This window comes from Chaetodon trifascialis, chromosome 2 (assembly GCF_039877785.1).
Source record: "Chaetodon trifascialis isolate fChaTrf1 chromosome 2, fChaTrf1.hap1, whole genome shotgun sequence".
NCBI classification, from domain to species: domain Eukaryota; kingdom Metazoa; phylum Chordata; class Actinopteri; order Chaetodontiformes; family Chaetodontidae; genus Chaetodon; species Chaetodon trifascialis.
The window spans coordinates 3241101-3259625 of NC_092057.1; the positions used below are offsets into that span (position 1 = coordinate 3241101).

General features: G+C 41.8%; 2 protein-coding genes and 4 non-coding genes across 9 annotated transcripts in view; 2 read left to right on the forward strand and 4 right to left on the reverse strand.

The window, feature by feature from the left end:
• LOC139350190 (protein kinase C beta type-like) overlaps positions 1-7885 on the forward strand; it is a 31401-nt gene extending 23516 nt beyond the window's left edge. For 2 of the 4 annotated variants that reach the window (XM_070991419.1, XM_070991401.1), the window contains exon 17: positions 5851-7885. In XM_070991419.1, the coding sequence (XP_070847520.1) occupies positions 5851-6003 (153 nt within the window). In that variant the 3' untranslated portion in view covers positions 6004-7885. Of the gene's footprint in view, positions 1-343; positions 3266-5850 lie in introns of those variants that run through there. The other 2 variants (XM_070991427.1, XM_070991410.1) reach the window with 1 other exon arrangement.
• A 2030-nt stretch (positions 7886-9915) lies between these two features.
• Positions 9916-15620, forward strand: cacng3a (calcium channel, voltage-dependent, gamma subunit 3a). Its single transcript, XM_070984124.1, has 4 exons — positions 9916-10573; positions 13821-13904; positions 14011-14151; positions 14243-15620. The coding sequence occupies exons 1-4, from the start codon at positions 10363-10365 to the stop codon at positions 14806-14808; spliced, it is 1002 nt and encodes a 333-aa protein (XP_070840225.1). The 5' UTR covers positions 9916-10362; the 3' UTR covers positions 14809-15620.
• A 575-nt stretch (positions 15621-16195) lies between these two features.
• trnal-aag (transfer RNA leucine (anticodon AAG)) lies at positions 16196-16277 on the reverse strand. The gene has a single exon. It is a non-coding gene; the product is annotated as a tRNA-Leu (tRNA).
• A 290-nt stretch (positions 16278-16567) lies between these two features.
• On the reverse strand, positions 16568-16649 carry trnal-aag (transfer RNA leucine (anticodon AAG)). Its single transcript has one exon. It is a non-coding gene; the product is annotated as a tRNA-Leu (tRNA).
• A 461-nt stretch (positions 16650-17110) lies between these two features.
• Positions 17111-17192, reverse strand: trnal-aag (transfer RNA leucine (anticodon AAG)). The gene has a single exon. It is a non-coding gene; the product is annotated as a tRNA-Leu (tRNA).
• Positions 17193-17603: 411 nt separating this feature from the next.
• On the reverse strand, positions 17604-17685 carry trnal-aag (transfer RNA leucine (anticodon AAG)). Its single transcript has one exon. It is a non-coding gene; the product is annotated as a tRNA-Leu (tRNA).
• Between the last annotated feature and the right edge of the window lie 840 nt (positions 17686-18525).

Sequence of the window (18525 nt, forward strand, 5' to 3'; positions counted from 1 at the left end):
AGTGAAACTTTCCAGGTAAGTTATAGAAAAGAGTAGATCGCTCATCCCCCGAACCCAACCATCACCTGCCATTGTTCACTACTCTGACAAATGCACAGCTGAGATTTGTGAGTGTAGTCACCAATGATGAAGCTGAGATGTCACTGGCTCACATGCGGACCAATGGAAATCCACAGTTTCGGCTGTGAGTGATTTGATTGGTTGATGCCATGTTTTAGTTGTATTTCTCTTTTTTCTCTTTGTCGTTTGTTGTTGTCCTTTTTTTCTCCACATCCCTCATCAAACTCACTCCATCCTCCCCCCATCTCTTTCTCTCTTCGTGTCTCTCTCCTCTCCACGGCAGTGTGGGCGTGATGCGGAGAACTTTGATCGCTTTTTCACGCGCCACCCCCCAGAGCTGACCCCCCCAGATCAGGAGCTTATAGCCAACCTGGACCAGGAAGAATTCCAAGGCTTCTCATTTGTTAACCCTGAGTACCCTCACACAATTCACTGACCATGCCACATATCACTGGGCTGCACTAGTAATCCCCCACACCTCAGAAACATGCATTAATAAAAAAAAAAAAAAAATCACCATGATGTCATATCCAGGCGACATTCGGCAGCAAGGTGAAATAAAGGAATAGTTCAAGATTTTGGGAAATACGCTTATATTCTTTGGGTTGGACTTAGATGAGAAGATTGATATCCGTCTCATGTTTGTGCATAAAGTACAAAGCTGGAGTCCGAAGGCAATTAGCCTAGCTTAGCATAAAGACTAGAAGCAAAGGGAAAGTGCTAGCCTGGCTCTCTCCATGAAAGGTATGCCTACTTGCAACACTCAGCATGTTGTATGTAGTTTGTTTAATGAGTACACAAGCAGGGCTATAAAAAGGACCATAAAAAACTAATAAACAACCACAATAACCTGCAAGGTAAGAGTCACATGACAGACCGAGACAGTAAACTAGTTATTGCTAGCATTGCTAGCTTGTCGTCTAGTAGCATAAGAAGCCTATTGATAATGAAGGACATAAAACTGCCCGTAAAAAGTAACACTCTCCACAGCAAAGGGAAAATTCTGTAAAGCCTGTTAATCAGCCAGTTTATTTTGTCTGTTTCACAAAGCAGCAGCCTACCTTATCACTGTGATTTGAATGTAGTCAAGAAAAAAGAAGAATTCCCATCATCCTCAGCTGTATTTTGTTGTCAGAATTAAAAAACATTAGCATGCTAACATGCTAAACTAAGTTGGTGAACATGGTCAACATTATACCTGCTAAACATCAGCATGGTAACATTGTCATTTTGAGCATATTAGCATGCTGACTTTAGCATTTAGCTTAGAGCACCACTGTGCCTATGTACAGCCTCACAGAGCCGCTAGCATGACTGTAGATTCTTAGTCTTGTTGTCAGATTTCTGTCTATTTCTTTAATGTGAGGGTCTGTTGCCTCTCAAAAGACTACCACCACCTCAGAGCTCACACAGCTATAGCAGTCAGCCAACAGTAAGCATGCTAACAGATTAGCACACCAGCAGTAGTCTAGTTTGGCTACCCCCATCAGTCACATGAACCTCGCCTTGTGGGACATTGTGATTGCTTGACATGTTGTTTTTACATTTCTCTTTATTAAACAAATAAGATATAAAGTCTTAATTAGTCAACTTAAATTCTGCTGTATTGTTTGAGGAGAGCCACGCTAGCTGTTTCCCCTGGCTTCCAGTCTTTATGTTAAGCTAAGCTAATCGCCTCCTGGCTCCAGCTCTGCACCTGATGTACAGACAAAAGAGTGAAATCAATCCTCTCAACTAACTCTCAGCAAGAAATTGAATAAGCGTAATCTCTCAAAGTGACGATTTCTTTCAATAACGCTCAGATGGAAATGCAGACGTGCTCAAATGCTAACAATCAGGAGAAATAACCAGATATTCATGTGTCAAGTTGCCTGTAGGAGACCAGTCCTGTTTCCAGCGGTGACACTGTTTTCAGTTTACTTTGGTTTAGCATGTCATGTTGCGCTGCTGCTCTCATATCAGCTCTACTGGCTGTATTTCTATCTTTAGTGCAGAAATTTTGCTCCTGAATGCTGCCCGGCTGCTCACACCAGTAGGTTCATGTTGGTGTCCGACCTCAGGGCTGGCCTGAACCTACTCTGTCTCTCTGTGTCACCCTCCCTGTAATTGCATATTGACTATGACGACCTATCAGTAATATTGATAAGTGTACTATGATCACATATTGGTAATCATACAGTGTAAGTGAAAGATTACCAATTGCTTTGCTATGATTGTTTGAATACTAATCAGTTTCCTGATGTTTACTTTACTTTTGTCTATAGGACCAAATACTTCTACACTTTCTGTTCAGTCAGTGTTGTGGTGAGCTTATCTGAAAATTTTTGCTGATCTCATTTTTAGCCAGTCGGAGGATAGAAGTCTTTATACGTACATGCAGTCTGCAAGAGTCTCCGTCAGCTTAGTGGTTTTTGACTGAGAGCTCATTACTTCTCTCTTGATTTCATTACTGAAAACATTCACCACATTGCACTGTGTTTCTAACCACAGAGGGCATATCTTCTTAGCTCGTAAACAACAATTATGGAGGTTTTTACGTAGGACGGAGCCCCCGTCAAGTCTTGTGAAGCTGGTAGTTTTGTTAGCTTACAGAAACAGGATGTCCAAAAGTGCCAAAATAGGGTTCAGACTCATGAGGATGTGGAAAGATATTGTCCTCAATAACTGTGATGAAGGGCAGCCATCTTGTGCCATTTTGCAGTACATGTATAATTATTAGAATATGCATTATATCTTATCTGTTCTCCAACAATACAATACCCTTGGAAAGTCATTTTCTTGTATAAAATGAATTGTCTGAGAAGACGTGTTTCATTGTGGGGCAGGTTGTATTATCCTTTTGTAACTGTGTAAAGATGCAGATTAGTAACAATGTGTCAAATCTTGTTCTTTGAGCTAGTATCAAAAAGGGAGGCGGCACCATGGTGACAGTGCAGATGTGTGTCTGTTAAAGATGTTCGCCGATAAAAACGATGATTCTGCTAGGGGTTAAAAAGCGAGTGCTTATTGTGATGATGGTAATGGTGACAGATCAATGGCGACATAATGAGAGATATGACAGAAAATATATATATTGAGTTCTATATCAGAGAGATATTTGGATAGATTGTTGTTGTGTAGATTGGATGAGAGAGATGCTTCTGTGGATTGTGTAATTGTCCTGTATGACTGGAAACTGATAATATACTCACTGGTGCCTACCAGACTCCCTCTGCTGTGTCTGCCTTGTTACTGCTGCTACACCCAAAATGGTACCACTTTAAAGAAAAAGCTCAACATGTTGGGACATAAGTTTGTTTGGTTTGAGTTCGATGAGAAGATTAATTACGGGTGAAAGAGTTAGCCCAGCTCTGTCCAGAGGTATTAAAGAAAATCCAGCTCCTGGAAAGCACACTAATTAGCGCGGTATGTTTTATTTGTTTAATTTGTTCAAAACACTGAAGCAACAAAAAATTTGAGTTTGATGTATTTGCTGGACTATTTCTTAGCTAGACTAGCTGCTTCTCTCTGCTGTCAGTCTTGATGCTAAGATAAGCTAACCGTCTCCTGGCTGTAGCCTCATATTTAATAAGCAGACATGAGAGTGCAAGAAAGCCAATACATGTATTTTCTAAAATGTATAAGCGGTATATAAGCACTTAATAAGAAGCTTAAAACACACTACAATGCAGCTGTAAGCAGATATCAGGACGTTTTTAAGTGTTTGTAAATGAGTTAGCAGCAGATAAAAGTCTCCTGTGAAGCATCCATAACTGGTGTGTCAGCCATTGACTGTCTTTTCTATAACCAACTGGTGTCCACTGCAGCACTCTATTGGAAATTAAAACCTTTTGCTAAGTTAAAGTTAAGTTAAATAATGATTCTTTTGTGCAAAACGGTCCCTGAACGTGACATGAAATCCATGCATTACCTTGAAATCATTCTGTTTCAATTGGTAACACTTTATATTTAGCATTAAGCATTTTATATTAGCATGCATATTCGTAGCTTATTGGCTCTATTTGTCGTAAAACACTTATTCTGCATGACCATATTCTACAATTATGAGGTCATTCACTAAGAGTTTTCCGTAATTACTGCTGATTGATAGTAAGTCAGGAAGTTGTTGTATGTGAATTATGATCTTGGAAAACATTGATATATATTTGTTATATATGATTACTGTATTTTATATTGTGGTATTAATGATTATATGTCATTTATGGATGCTTCACAGGACTTAAACATATTGTTAAATACATTAATTTAAGCACTTTTACACCAAAGCTCCTATATCTGCTTACAGAAAACTATGTTATGGTGCATCATCGACCATTTATTAATTACGCACTGCATACACAAAGCTGCAAAAGGGGGTTAAAATAAAATGTCATCAACAAAACAAACACACTGCAGAGATCAAATTTTCAGTGTCACGCCTGCCTCGTACACAAACGTGAGCTGAGTTAGTGGAGAATTCGTGGACCAGAGGTAGAGGGGGCAAAGTTTGCAGCCCCTCCTCATTTCAGCTGGAAGCCCTGTGATGAGACAAAAGGAGGAGGTAGGAAACTAAACGCTTTGTGTGTGTGTGTGCGATACATGTGTCTTGCCTGGGGCTCACTGCTTCACTTCCCTGTGTGAAATCCTTTCCGGTTGTGGTTTGGTCTCCAGCTGGTCTGTTTTTATCGATCCCTCTGTACTGGAACATTTCCTCTCTCTGGCTTTGGAAGTTTGTCTTGGATCTTCCTGCATCTGTGCTGTTGAAATGTTTCGGTGGGTCGTTTTCATCCTTTGACTGTGTTTCTTGGGTTTGTCGGCAGGATGTGTTTGTTTCTTGTCGACTTGCCCCCCCAGTCCTGTATGGAATCAGTGGTGTGTTTTGCTGAGTCTATATTGCTTGTGATGTGACCATTTACAGATGATCAGAGGTGTGGACTAGACCGTGCTTAGACTTGACAAAATCAAAAGACACTGCAACTCAATTTAGAATGAACACTGATGACTCATGACTGACTAGAAAGCTGGACGCAAGAATTTTGGTTTAAAACATTCAAATATGTACAAAAATTATCACCAGATAACACTTTTGTTTGTCAAAGACATATATTGTGCTGCAGAGACATCTGACAGATCTCTGTCTACACGGCTAGCTGTGGCCCAGTTTGTCTCGTAATACTGCTTTTTACCTCAAGAGGCAATAGTGCGACCGTAACGCCCCTCATAGTTCCAGCTGGGCGACGTATGAGTGGTGAGTTTGCTACTTTTCACAAGCTCTCTCAACTTTTCTAGTCTGATAAAAAGCAAAATAAACTCAAACATATATAACTGTTCATCGTCTGAATAAAAGTTTACTGAACAAAGACAAGCCGAACTGCCAAGTTAACTAATCATATAACACTCTTCATTCAGACTTGACAGAAACAAAACAAGATTCACCAAAACCGTCACCAGACACCAATGCTGGTTTGGTCGAAATAAACCTTTAATTGACAAAGTTAGATGGGAAATCCCTGCTGCTAATGCCGGACCTGTTTTGGACTCAAAGCTTAACATTGAGACTTGTTGGTCTTGACTTCATAGACTTCCTTGTGACCTATAAAACAACTTTGTCCCACCTCTGCAGATTATTAAAATGTGTCTTTCCATGTGCTGAAACAATGAACCTCCCTAGCGTCTTTCTCAACCCTTCATCTTTGTGCTTCTATTGTTGTCAAGCTTCTTCTTTCCAAACTTCCCGTTTAACGCTGTACAAACTCACTCGAACTGTATTTTTCTAACTCGTTCTCTCTCCTCCTGTTCTCTCTGTGGCAGAAATCTCGCCGTGACGTTGGAAACTTCGACAAAGAGTTCACCAAGATGGTGGTAGAGCTGACGCCCACAGACAAGCTCTTCATCATGAATCTGGACCAGAACGAGTTTCAAGGCTTCTCCTACACCAACCCCGAGTTCATCATACAAGTCTGAGTAGTTCCTGTTGGATAGACGCAGCCTGGACAAGACTTTAGTCCACCCCTTACAGCCCAGTTACGTTTATCGAAGTCTCATCCATCTCATTGCACCAGTGGATTCAAACCACTGAAGCTAAAGCCACAGCATCTCATTCAGACTAAACCCACACCAGCATCTAAACTGGACAACAAGCATTAACCGCCACCCTTGTTACATACTCACACCTACAAACACACAAGCAGCAGAATACAAAGTACAAACTGCAAATGGCTTTAGCTGCTGGTTGATTGACAGCAGTGCTGAGTTTGACCAGTCACCACAGACCAGTAACAGGCCAGTTTCCAGTAAACTCCAGGCGTGTGCAGTATTCACAGTACCTTGTGGTAAAGCTGGTCAATGCAAAGGCCGGCGATCAAGAGTTGTAGTGAATGTCTAACTGTATGTGTGCGCTCTATCGATCGGCACCAGTGTGTTTGTTTACTGGATTTCCTTCTCTTCGACCTATAAAAGTTGCGTCATGAACATTCCATGATCAATATGTCATGTATGTGCTCGCACACACACACACACAAACTTGTACTTCTATCTTTGTGAGGACCGTCATTGACATATGCATTCCCCAGCCCCTTACCCAAATTTAACCTAACCCTTAAAACAAAGTCTTAACCTTCAACAAGCCCTTTGAAGTTCGGTTCAAAAGTGACGGACCAGCCAAAAATGTCCTCACTCGCACTCGTGGTCCTCACTATGTAGCAAGTACAAGTACACACACACACATTTGTGCAGACTGCAGTTTGAAGGGAAGGAATGTTTTGAATGATTAAGTCCTGATTTCTAACCTCATGTCTAAGTTAGTCCTGAACTTAGTCTTAAGCACGTCTCGTCTTCCAAATTGATGCAAAAAAAAAGAAAAAAGAAAAAAAAGAGAAATCCCCAAAATGCCTGTTTGGCAGTGATATTTAAAAATGTCTCTGTCTTTTTTCCTCTTGCTTAGTCTCTCTCTTTTCTCTATGGCACTGTGTATGCAGTGGGTTAGTGCTGTGTAGGCCTATACAGTCTTTGTGGTGCAGCTCCTCTATGCATGCCATATTTGTTGGTACAGTAGTTCCTTAAGGTTTGCTTGTGACACCACGGAGGAGAAAAACCCCCCGTGTGTCGAACTTATCGATGCAAGTGAGTTCTGAAATACCCATGCTCAAATCAAGTTTTCGTTTCCACTCCGAATGCTGTGTCTCTAATTGTGTCAAAATGTGCGTGGCTAAAGAGTTTGCTTCACAAAACACGGAGCAAAGACTGCTTTGCCGTCCTTCACGAGAAAATATGAGATTCTGTGAAATGAACATATAAAGTAGATGTAATAATTCTGTATGACTTGTGTTTCGGTGTATGTGTAAATAGGAATGAGCTAGAAGTGGTTTTCATGTTATCCTGCACTGTTCCTCACAGCGCCATCTCTGTCTCTCTCTGCACTTTATCCCCGCCGGCCCTCTCAGCTGTCGCTTTTTACTTTGTTTTCCCATTTTTAGCTCTCCCCTTCTCCTCTTCCTCCTCCTCTTCCCCTTCTCCTCTTCCTCAAATCTTCATTTGATCTCTGTTCTTTCTTGCTTCCTTCTCCAGCCCTCCCCTGTCTGCAGCTAAGACTCACGGTACATTTGAAGGGGAAGGAACTGGGAAATGAGATCAGTGAGGGGAGAGGGAGAGGGGAGAATAAAGTGTTTACTATGCAAAATGCAGGAGGAGGAGAAGACGAGGATGAGGAGAAGAGGGCAACTTTTTTAAAGCAACCTGAAGACATTGTGTAACAGGACAGTATACGTGTGTTGCATGCGCCGTCTTTACCTGCGCGTGAGAGACACTTACAGTATGATACCTTCATTAAAGTGAATTATCATAATACCATTTCAGTAACTCTGGCTCTTGTGTTTCACTGGGTTGTACATTACACATCGGAGGTATTATAGTTTTGTATTTTTCATTAGTTTTATCTTTAATTTTTGTTTTCAGTTTTGGATAGTTTCCAGGGTGGGTTTGCTCCTTTCAGATTAGTTTTAATTGTTTAAAAATGTTCAGTTAATTTGAGTTTTTATTAGCTTCAGTGTTGGTTTTAGGTTTTTTATAATACTATGGGAGAGTTACAATACAAACACAGCATTTTGTGAAGACACCAGTGCATTTTTTTATTTGTCCATTGACTGTTTACTCAAATGTTTCCGCTCTACTTGTGAGATTTATTGTTCTCTTTCATGGGTCTCAATCTGTGGTTGAGTTTTTAGATCTCTGTTTTATATTAAAGTATCAAGAAAAGTCAAGTTTAAACACGAATGAATGAAAAGGGGTCAAAACAACGACAACATCTAGTGTAGCTCAGATATTTGGGACATAACTGCTGGCTTTGAACAGTGAAAACGTGACAATGGAAGTAGAAAGAATCTAATTTAATGTATTGGAAAGATAGAAATATGTTAATATTTCAGAAATATAATTCTGCATTTGGTTTTTTTAAATAATAGGATTTTCTTTTTAATGACTTCGGCTTCTTCACTCATGCCACTCACTTTATATTCAAAGACTTAAATATTGATATTCTCATTTATTCTCTTATTTGTTGGTCTGAAGGTGCATGTATGCTCCTGGGACAGCTTCCCTCCCATCTGCTGCTGGACAGAATCCTGATGAGTATATTAATATGAAGGACATGAAGTGAATTAAAAGCTATGATATCAGCAAAAAGTAATGTCCTCAGAAATCAGTATTTCTGGATGTACTTTCTTTAAAGTGTTCAAAAAAAATCCAATATGTTATCAACCTCATTCACATGTGTGGATGAGCAAAAATATTAGAAACCCCTGACAAGGTGATGCCACATGGAAAATAAGATTTTACATTGAGAACAAGATAAACTCCTCAGATATTTGTTTATTTTCCTCCTGATGTTCTTCAGCTTGTCTAAAATTGTGAAAATGTGTACATTTTGGATGCAAGACAACATAACTGAGTACTTAACGAGTACTTTTACTTTGGATACACTATACCAGGCTATACTTGTTGACTTGTAGTAAAAATAAATTGCAGGACTTAACCTACAGTACAGTGTTTTTTATGTGATTTTGCACATTTTGCACCGGTTAGACTAATGGGTGTTTCAGTTTGATTAATTCACCTTAAGACCACTAAACTTTGTCCTTTTTCTGTCCAGCTGCCAAAATCCAGATGGGAGAAGCTCTGAGTTGATCAAAATGTTAAAATGTGATTCACAAGTGATTTAATGATTTTTCTTTTGCCCAGGATTTTGCCTATAAGGCATTCCAGCTTCACTTGACTGCCCTCTTGGTGGGGGTCGTCATTGTACTGCAGACACCAGTCAGGGCTGGAAAAACTCATTTTCTGGCAAATAACAAAATAAAAACTCAGTTTAGCTATTTTCATTTGCAGATAATTCTCAGAAAAAAATTCTGCAGTGATAAACTTTTCATTGTGAAGAAGAAATAAAACATTAAACATACCTCCATGCACACATAGAATTTAAAGGCTCTCTGCAGACACTGGGAATGGTAACTTGACTTTTTTGGCACATTTTAAAATAACATAGTAGTAATATTTATCAGAAAGTACAAGATCTCTATCTATTTGAAATTCTACAGTAGGTGATTATTGGCTTGGTGCATTATATTTTCTAACATTGTTATAGACATCGTGATAGATAGTTTACTCAGAATTAAACTCCTGAAAACAAACCTCCACCCTCGAGTTCACTGCTGTGCTGCTGTGGTTCATGGTGCTGAACAGCACTGACGACTGATCCAGGTTACAGGTTTTCCTCAGTTTATATGCCCAGTGACAGGAACACACACACACACACACACACACACACACACACACACACACACACACACACACACACACACACACACACTGGAAGGCGGGATCATCCTGCAGTCAGCACCATACAGAGTTGAGCTTCAACAAACTGGAAAGGCTCCATAATAGCGCTGCTGTCGCTTTTTCCTCCCAACAACTTTTTTCTTTTATCGAAGATTTAATTTAGTTTTGTTTTTGTTTTGTTTTTTTCCCACGGGCGCGCCTCTGTTTGTTCTTTGTTTCTGTTTCTTCAGTTGTATTACTGAGTATCCTCTTCTGCTCCCTCGACATGGAAACATCCCAACTCAGAGAACCAGATCTGAAGCACAGAGGAGAATGACCCGTCCCGAACCCTGCAAACTCCGCAGCGCAGGTGGCAGAAGATGTGCGCAAAAAGTGAGTTTCCTTCAGCCGGCTGGATCCACACAGAGATAAAACACCGGGAGAAAGTTTGTAAGAGTCTCTAAACCCCGCTGCTCTCCGTCCACTGGAGGAGGAGGAAGAGGCTGGGCCGACATGAGGCTGTGTAACCGGGGTGTGATGATGCTGCTGACCACCGCGGGCGCTTTCTGCGCCTTCAGCCTCATGACCATCGCCGTGGGCACGGACTACTGGCTGTACTCCCGCGGGATGTGCCGCTCCAAGAACCTGAACGACAACGAGACCGTCCGCAAGAACGAGGAGGTCCTGACCCACTCGGGCCTGTGGAGGACCTGCTGCACCGAGGGTAGGACATGAACTGCTGGACTGTCGGTACTGTCGCTGCTGACTTACAGAGTTCACCAGTACGCTGGTTCCGCAGCTCGCAGAAGTGTAGAGATCAGGACAAAACTCTAAAATATGGAAGAGTTATTATTAGAAACATCAAAGATGAAACTACATCAAAGTGCAAAATCAATGGGCTTTAGCAGGCTGCCTGATGATAAGCAGCAAATAGCCCATCAGTTCCTATATAGACCCATTACTTCCACATGAGAGACAGTGTCCACCATGTCTCTATATTGAGTGATAAATGCTACATAGACAGAAACTTAATGCTTACACTGTGACATTAACAGCTTCTCATTGTTGTTTTGCATCATGGGAGAACATTTTCTGTTTCTTTCATCACAGCCACCTTCAGGATGTTGCAGAATTGACTGTAGGATAAACAAAAGTTTTGATAAATGTTATTTGTAGCACTTAGAAGTGGAGGAAGTATTCATATCCTTTACTTAAGTAAAGATAGCAATGCCACAATGTAGAAATACTCCATTACAAGTCCTGCGTTGAAAGTATTACTATGGGGAAAATATACTTAAAGTTTAAAAAATAAAAGTACTGCATGTAGAACCATTTTAAACCATTTTATATACTGTTGAGTTAATTAATCAATAACAATTTCTCATATTTTTTAGGCTTTGTAATATGTTTTTCTTAATGTGATTTTTTTAAACAAACAAAAGCCCAGACGAGAAAAGAGATGAAACCAAGTTCATGAGAAACTTGTACTGACTGTAAAAGCAGGCGAGTCACATGTGTTTGTTAAGTCGCTGTCATAGCTGGAGTTACAAAGGGCTACATGTCAAATACATTATGATAAAATAACATGATTTCAGGAGACGTTCAAACAGAGAATTACAACAAAACAGAGACAAAACAATATGAACAACAGTGCAATTCTCTACATGTGGGTTTTTAAAAGATTTCCAAAATCAGTGACATCTGATCTGACGCTGAAGGAGAGTTTTCTTACAATATTTGAGCTAAAACAGACCTTAATTAGCTTTTCTTAGCATTTCAAGCCAAAAGCGATCATTTGTTAATACATTCTGGACTCAGATGGATTTGTGTTTTGATTTAGATTCATGGCAAAATGCATGAAGAAGCATGGTGGGGAGGGAGATGAGTTTTAAGTCATTTGATGGACGGAAATGACTTTTTCAATTATTCATTGCTCTTTAATAGCACCCCCCCCCCCCCCCCACCTGATATCCTCTGTTTGCTTTGCTGATTTTCTGAATGAAATGAAAATGTTCACCGCTCTTATTTCTCCCTCATACACTTGAATTTCATCCCTCTCAGCACCTCCCTCTGCTGCCGCCCCACTATCTCTAAGCTCCATAATGGTTTAATGAAGAGGCAACAAAGCATGCAGAGGACATCAATGCTTCAACAAAGCTGTGTGTGTGTGTGAGAGTGTGTGACAGACAGACAGGAGCTGGAAGCTGTCTGTATGCCCAATAAATAAATATTGGGTTTAATAAGAAGAAACTTTTTTTTTATCAGCACAAAACAACAACAACAACGACGATGAATAGCGACATGACAGGCATAGCAAAGAGACAGAATACAGATACATGAGGACAGACAGAGGACAGCAGGTTGCTGCACGGTTGCGTGCACTTATTAAAGAAACAGCACCACAGGCAGCCATTTGTAATAAGACACAGTGTCTTCCACAGGCGAGGTCCTGTAGAGCTTGCTTGTTTTTATGAGCTACAACAAACTGTCCTCCAAAGTAACAGCTTTAAATAAAGACTGATGGCGCAAAGCTGGTGGACAAATATGCTGCATAATGAAAATGTTCAGAAAACATAGTTCCTGGTTGGAGGAAGGAGAAAGGAGGAAAACACCTTAAATCCTCATCCCCGCCTGCACCCTGGCAGTAATTTGAATAAATGCGTCCCCCCTCGTGTGCCTCCCTCTCTGACTTGTTCGCCGGGGCCGAGCTGCAGCGCGCTGAATGAGTTTTGTTTTGGTAACCATGGCAACCTGAGTCACATCATCAATACCGGTCAATCGGTGCAGCGCATAGGGACACATTTATCAATATATCCCCATGTGCACATGTTGAGAGGCGCTGCTGGGCCAAAGGTTACTGATAGCAGGGAGCATGCGTTCGGCTGTTTGCATCTTCACACCATCAAAGTCTGTTTCTACAGGTGACGGAGGCGATGGCCTCTGTGAGCGTTTGTGTTTTATGGTTTGGATTCTTGCCAGCATATACCAGGAGATATTTCCCGTGCCAGTTTACTTCAGAATAACACTCTTCGCATTTGCATAGCTCCGTGAGAAACAGGCTTTGCAGTCAGCACAGCCATCATATGAGGAGCCGTCAAATGCAGAAGAGTGAGAAGAGCTAATATGCTGAATAGATGCACAAATACAGGCACTCAGTGGCATGACGAACACAGCGAATGGCAGCTCCTCTGGATTGCAGAGGGTTTCACGTTTGGCTTCAGCATTATTAGACTTTCTCAGTTCCTTACATTTGACGGCTCCCCCCCGCCAGTTTCCTGTGAAGGCTATTATCACTTTTGTGGAGATATAAAGATGATGTAAGATAAGATAGGAAAAGATAAGATAAGGTAGGCCTTTATTAATCCCACAGCAGGGAAATATGCAGAGTTAAAGCAGCAAAGGGGATAGTTTCACAGCAAGAAGCATCGATACGATAGAAAAGTAAACAAAATAGGAAGTAAAACAGGGCAATTATTGAATTTAACATCATTGCACACAGGGAATATTGATATTTAACTCAGTTTAATGAGTGAATTTGTCAGTTTTAATGTGTGTGGTCTGATGAGAGGAAATAAATACGTTTGTTAAAGGATTTTTTTCACATCTTTGCTTTTTTGTGAAATACTGGATACTTTGACGTCTTCAGAGGCGTCAGAGTTGAGACAGACAAACATTATTTCCCTCTGGGCTTTAGTCTGATATCTTGATAGATTTTCCAAAATCAGTTCTATTAAGCTTGGAGCTGAATTGTATTAAAGCAGGCAGTAAAATCAATGCAGTGGAGCCCATTAGATAGTAAGCAACACATTTAGCATTATGCAAGTCACTGTTGGAGAGAGTATGCAAAGTGTACTGGGTCAAAGACACTGTGACTTCTATGAATGCTACAGGATGTATGTCATGTAATGAAATGACACAGATCAAATGGATGTCCCCTGATGCGTTTCTTTGTCTCTCTCATTTGTCTGCAGGGACGTTTCGAGGCGTTTGCAAAGACATTGATCACTTTGCTGAAGATGCAGACTATGAGCAGGATGCTGCAGAGTATTTGCTGCGTGGGTAACAAATGTGCACACATAACTGTGAGATCTAACAATGAATGAGGTCTCAGGGGTTCAAATGTTATCTGAATGTGGCCCCATTCCATTCTGCTGTCCTCAGGAGCAGTACGAGCCTCCAGCCTCTTCCCCATCCTCAGCGTGGGATTGTTGTTTCTCGGAGGTGTGTGTGTAGCTGCCAGCGAGTTCTACAAGTCACGCTACAATGTCATCCTCAGTGCGGGTATACTCTTTGTCTCTGCAGGTCAGAAACACACACAAGTTTGATGTGCATGCACCCGAACTCCAGTACATATCATCCATCTGACCCTCTGCGTGCCTCTTACCTCTTCCAGGTCTCAGTAACATCATTGGCATCATTGTGTACATATCAGCCAACTCAGGTGACCCCAGCCAGAGCGATAACAAGAAGAGCTACTCCTATGGCTGGTCTTTTTATTTTGGAGCTCTGTCCTTCGTGCTGGCTGAGATGGTGGGCGTCCTGGCAGTGCACGTGTTCATCGAAAAACACAGACAGCTGCGCACTAAAGGCCGGCCTTCCCTCATCAAGCCGCCCATCTCCCGCAGCTCATCCTACTACCGCAACCGTTATTACCAGAACCGCTGCCGCCGGTACAGTTACAGGAGCAACCACAGCGCAGGGGACTCCACCTCACACTCCTTTCGAGCGTCCTTGGTGCGAGACAGAGAGCCGTCCATCTCCGCTGAATCCAAAGTCATGGCAGGTTTGCCAACGCCAGTGACGGTGGGCTCGGAGTTCATGCTCTACACCTTAGCCTCGCCTCTCAAGGACGGCAAGCTCGACATGGCTGTGGATGACTTGACTGCTGCAGCTGCTCACAACAACACAGACATGCTGCCTGGGAACTGTGCTGCCAGCAGAAGGACCACACCTGTCTGAGAGGAGAGGACCAGGAGGAGGGAGATGTACAGCGACTAAGCACAAGAGGAACTTCTGTGATAGTAAGAGGAAAACCTCTCACTTTCATGATGAAGAAAGAGGACGGACTCATCTCTCAATGAATATGTCAAAAAAATGTGAAAAGAACACAATCACAGTTTCCTGGAGGCCAATGTGATGTTTTCAAACTGCTCGTTTTGTCTTACCAGCAGGCCAAATCCTACAGATATTCAATTTACAGTCATATGAATTAAGCAAAACCTTCGATTTGGGAAGCTGGAATCAGCTAATCTGTTAAAGTTTAACCGTTTCATGTCAAGACTGAAGCGATCTGAATCTCTGACAAGCTCTCAGAAAAAGAAATTAACACGATTTTGAGCTCTAATATTTTGTGCTCTGTATATGTCATTCTGTTATGCTATTACAGTAGCTATATCTGCAGTGTAGTGTGTGTGTGTGTGTGTGTGAGTGAGTGTGCATAGTAATAGGTGTGTGTGAGACAGACAGTCATGCAGAGAGAGTTTGTGAAAATACGAAACTATCACAAGACAGAAATATGCACATACATCTGGCAACGACACAACTGACCATTTCCTGCTCCTGTCCTGCTTTTTGTGGGCCGAAGCTCAAAATCGAAACCCCATTAAATGCATTAGGGCTCTGTCTGACTGTCTCTCACTGTGCCTGAGTGTGTGTTGCGTCAGCATGTGAGCATAAGTGTAACAAAAGGTTCTGCCCTCACAGTTATGTCACCGAGTCTTTGTTTACATCAAATAAAGCTTAGAAATGAACACAAAGAGCGCTTTGGGGAGAAATAAGTGCGGTTCAAGGTGTGCTGTTGTTGCTTTTGTTCTGCACTGGGTACATCTCGAACGCCCGTGTGTGCCAGAGAAAGTGAGAGAGAACATTCAAATATCCGTCCTTGCATAAGTGGGAACAGAAGCAAATGTGCAGGTCAATTACCAACAACAACAACAACAACAACAAACAGTTTATCAAAAATAATTGACCCCCATGTACTGAAAAATCCTGTGGCCATCGTGTGTGAGCGTGAATGAGTGTTCTGTGTTAGAGATGATGATAATGCAGAATAAACAGCCTCAGAGGTGGACAACAGCAGGCGGACTGACAGAGCACATGTGACACGACATTCAAGGCAGCTGTGATGAATACGCTCAACAGGAGGAAGGCTTAGTGAGTGGAAATGGGTGTCTCTGTTATATGACTTCAAATTCTTTCATTTTGGTTGTTTGTGTTATTGCAGCGATTCAAAACCTTGGCAGTAATGGGATTTGAGCTCATGAAGTCCCTGAAGAGACTTGCACAAAGACAACTCGTATCTCATAATTGGGATTATCTGCCAGTATGTCTTGTCAGGACAAAACCCTGGCAGCGGTGGGATTCGAACCCACGCCCCCGAAGAGACTGGAGCCTTAATCCAGCGCCTTGGACCGCTCGGCCACGCTACCTCATAAATGCATAACGTGACCCTAAAAAATACGTCTGGCTGCCGTCATGGAGGCATAAATAATGATGAAAAGTTATGATGAAATGATCACACGAGAAATTAAGTGACAACACCATTACATGTTCTATATGTCCTCCTGGGTTTGATGCATGTTCTTATACACTTACATGATTATCTGTTGTTTCAGAGTCTATTGTTTACAGGAGAAATGCTGCATCTCCTCATATATTTGTGATTTCAAATGCCTGAAGTTTACCTATTTGCATTATTGCAGAAGTGATGTTAAAACCCTGGCAGCGGTGGGATTCGAACCCACGCCCCCGAAGAGACTGGAGCCTTAATCCAGCGCCTTAGACCGCTCGGCCACGCTACCTCTGAAAAACAAAGCATGACAACATCTTCCAGTCTCTTGTACCCGCCATGACCATTTGTCTTGGTAAAGCCAGCAAAACCAGTGAGCTTGTGGTGGACCAGAGTACTTCAAATCTGGATGTCACAAACATAGATGCTTCACACACAGTTTCAGCCTGGCAAAACACAGGAGATCTACACAATCCCCACAGTTTGTAGGTGGGCGTCCAAGATGAAATACCAATTCGGTATTCAACCAAACATCATGTCTCTTCATACAGATGACAGTCAGTCTATGTCCAGGGTATAAACCACTTCAAAGTTTGACGCACATTCTTGTACAGTTACACATGAATCTCCTGTTTCACAGTCAATTGCTTACAGGAGGAACACTTTCTGAGATGCTTCCTCTCATACATTTGTGATTCAGGGTGCTGAAGTTTACTCACCCCCATTGTTTCAGAGGAATTCATGACAAAACCCTGGCAGCGGTGGGATTCGAACCCACGCCCCCGAAGAGACTGGAGCCTTAATCCAGCGCCTTGGACCGCTCGGCCACACTACCTTGGAAACCTTTTTTGTGATAACATTTTCTGGTCTCTTTTTGTCCCTGTCTACCTTGAACCCTTGTCAAATCTGACTTCAGATCTGGATGTCACTGCAAAGAAGCTACAGGTTCAAGAACACAGATGCTTCACACACATCTTCAGCCCGGCGCAGCTCACCACAGCTCAAATGTGGGCATCCAAGATGAAATGCCAATTCAGTATTCAACCAAATGTTATCAGTGCTCACAAGCGTTTTAAAAAGTCAGACTTGATGTGCAGGGTATATACCACAGTACTATGCCGACATTCATCCATGAATTGTTTACAGGGGAAACACTTTCTAAGATGCTGATTATTACACAGTTGTGATGTCAGGTGTCTGTAATTTACTCGTTAGCATGACTTCAGAGATGTTCAGGACAAAATCCTGGCAGCGGTGGGATTCGAACCCACGCCCCCGAAGAGACTGGAGCCTTAATCCAGCGCCTTAGACCGCTCGGCCACGCTACCGTCTGTGTTTTCCAACCTGAAGATTGTTGATTCGAATAATGAACAGAAACATTGCAACAGGCATGTAGGCATGGAGGTCGTGTGAGAAATATTATTCGCCTTTTCACACGGATAACAACCCTGACACAAGTCACCGTGACACCGTGAAACCACCAAAGAACACAAGTAAACGAAGATAGTTCACATCTACCTTGCTCAAAACCCTTGCTCCGCAGCAAAAAGGCTAGCATATTAAAATGTGCTGCTACAACAAGACACTTAGGATGAAAGTTGGCTAAGATAATCGTTGTAACAGCATTAATTGATTTGAGAAATAAATGATAATTTTATGAAATGGTGGTGGACACTTGGCATGTGGTAAATCAGCACTTGCTGTTATCGAGGCCAATTTCTGTGAACAAAAAGAAAAAAAATTAAGAAACGTCTTGTCAAGCCATCTTGACTTCATATGTACTCTTTGGAATGAACCTGGGTACATCCGGTTCCGTACGGCGCCATTTTGATGAAACAGCGAGGAGTAAAGCAGCTTGGATAACCGAAATGGATTTTAAGGATTTAAATTGAAGATTAATCTGGATACATAACTATCAGCTGTTCATTCTGGAAAATAACCGTGTACCGAAGAGGAATCTTTGCGTGTTGAACGCGTAACTGTTGGATTTTGTTAAATTATTCGACATCTTACATGGGCTACATTACTAGCATAGCACCGCTAACCACTAGCTAACGCTAGCTGTTAGCTTTTGTTAGGCAAGTGTTTTCATATTGTGTTGAGTGGCGAGGTAACGTTAGCTAATCCAATCTTGGTGTAGCATGTTAGCCTTGGCATTAGCTAACTAG

Bases quoted from the DNA above. Each gene is read 5' to 3' on its own strand.
- cacng3a (XM_070984124.1), top strand. From the start codon at position 10,363: ATGAGGCTGTGTAACCGGGGTGTGATGATGCTGCTGACCACCGCGGGC. The intron at 13,905-14,010 runs GTGGGTAACAAA...TGCTGTCCTCAG, and splicing joins TGCTGCAGAGTATTTGCTGC to GAGCAGTACGAGCCTCCAGC. The intron at 14,152-14,242 runs GTCAGAAACACA...TACCTCTTCCAG, and splicing joins TATACTCTTTGTCTCTGCAG to GTCTCAGTAACATCATTGGC.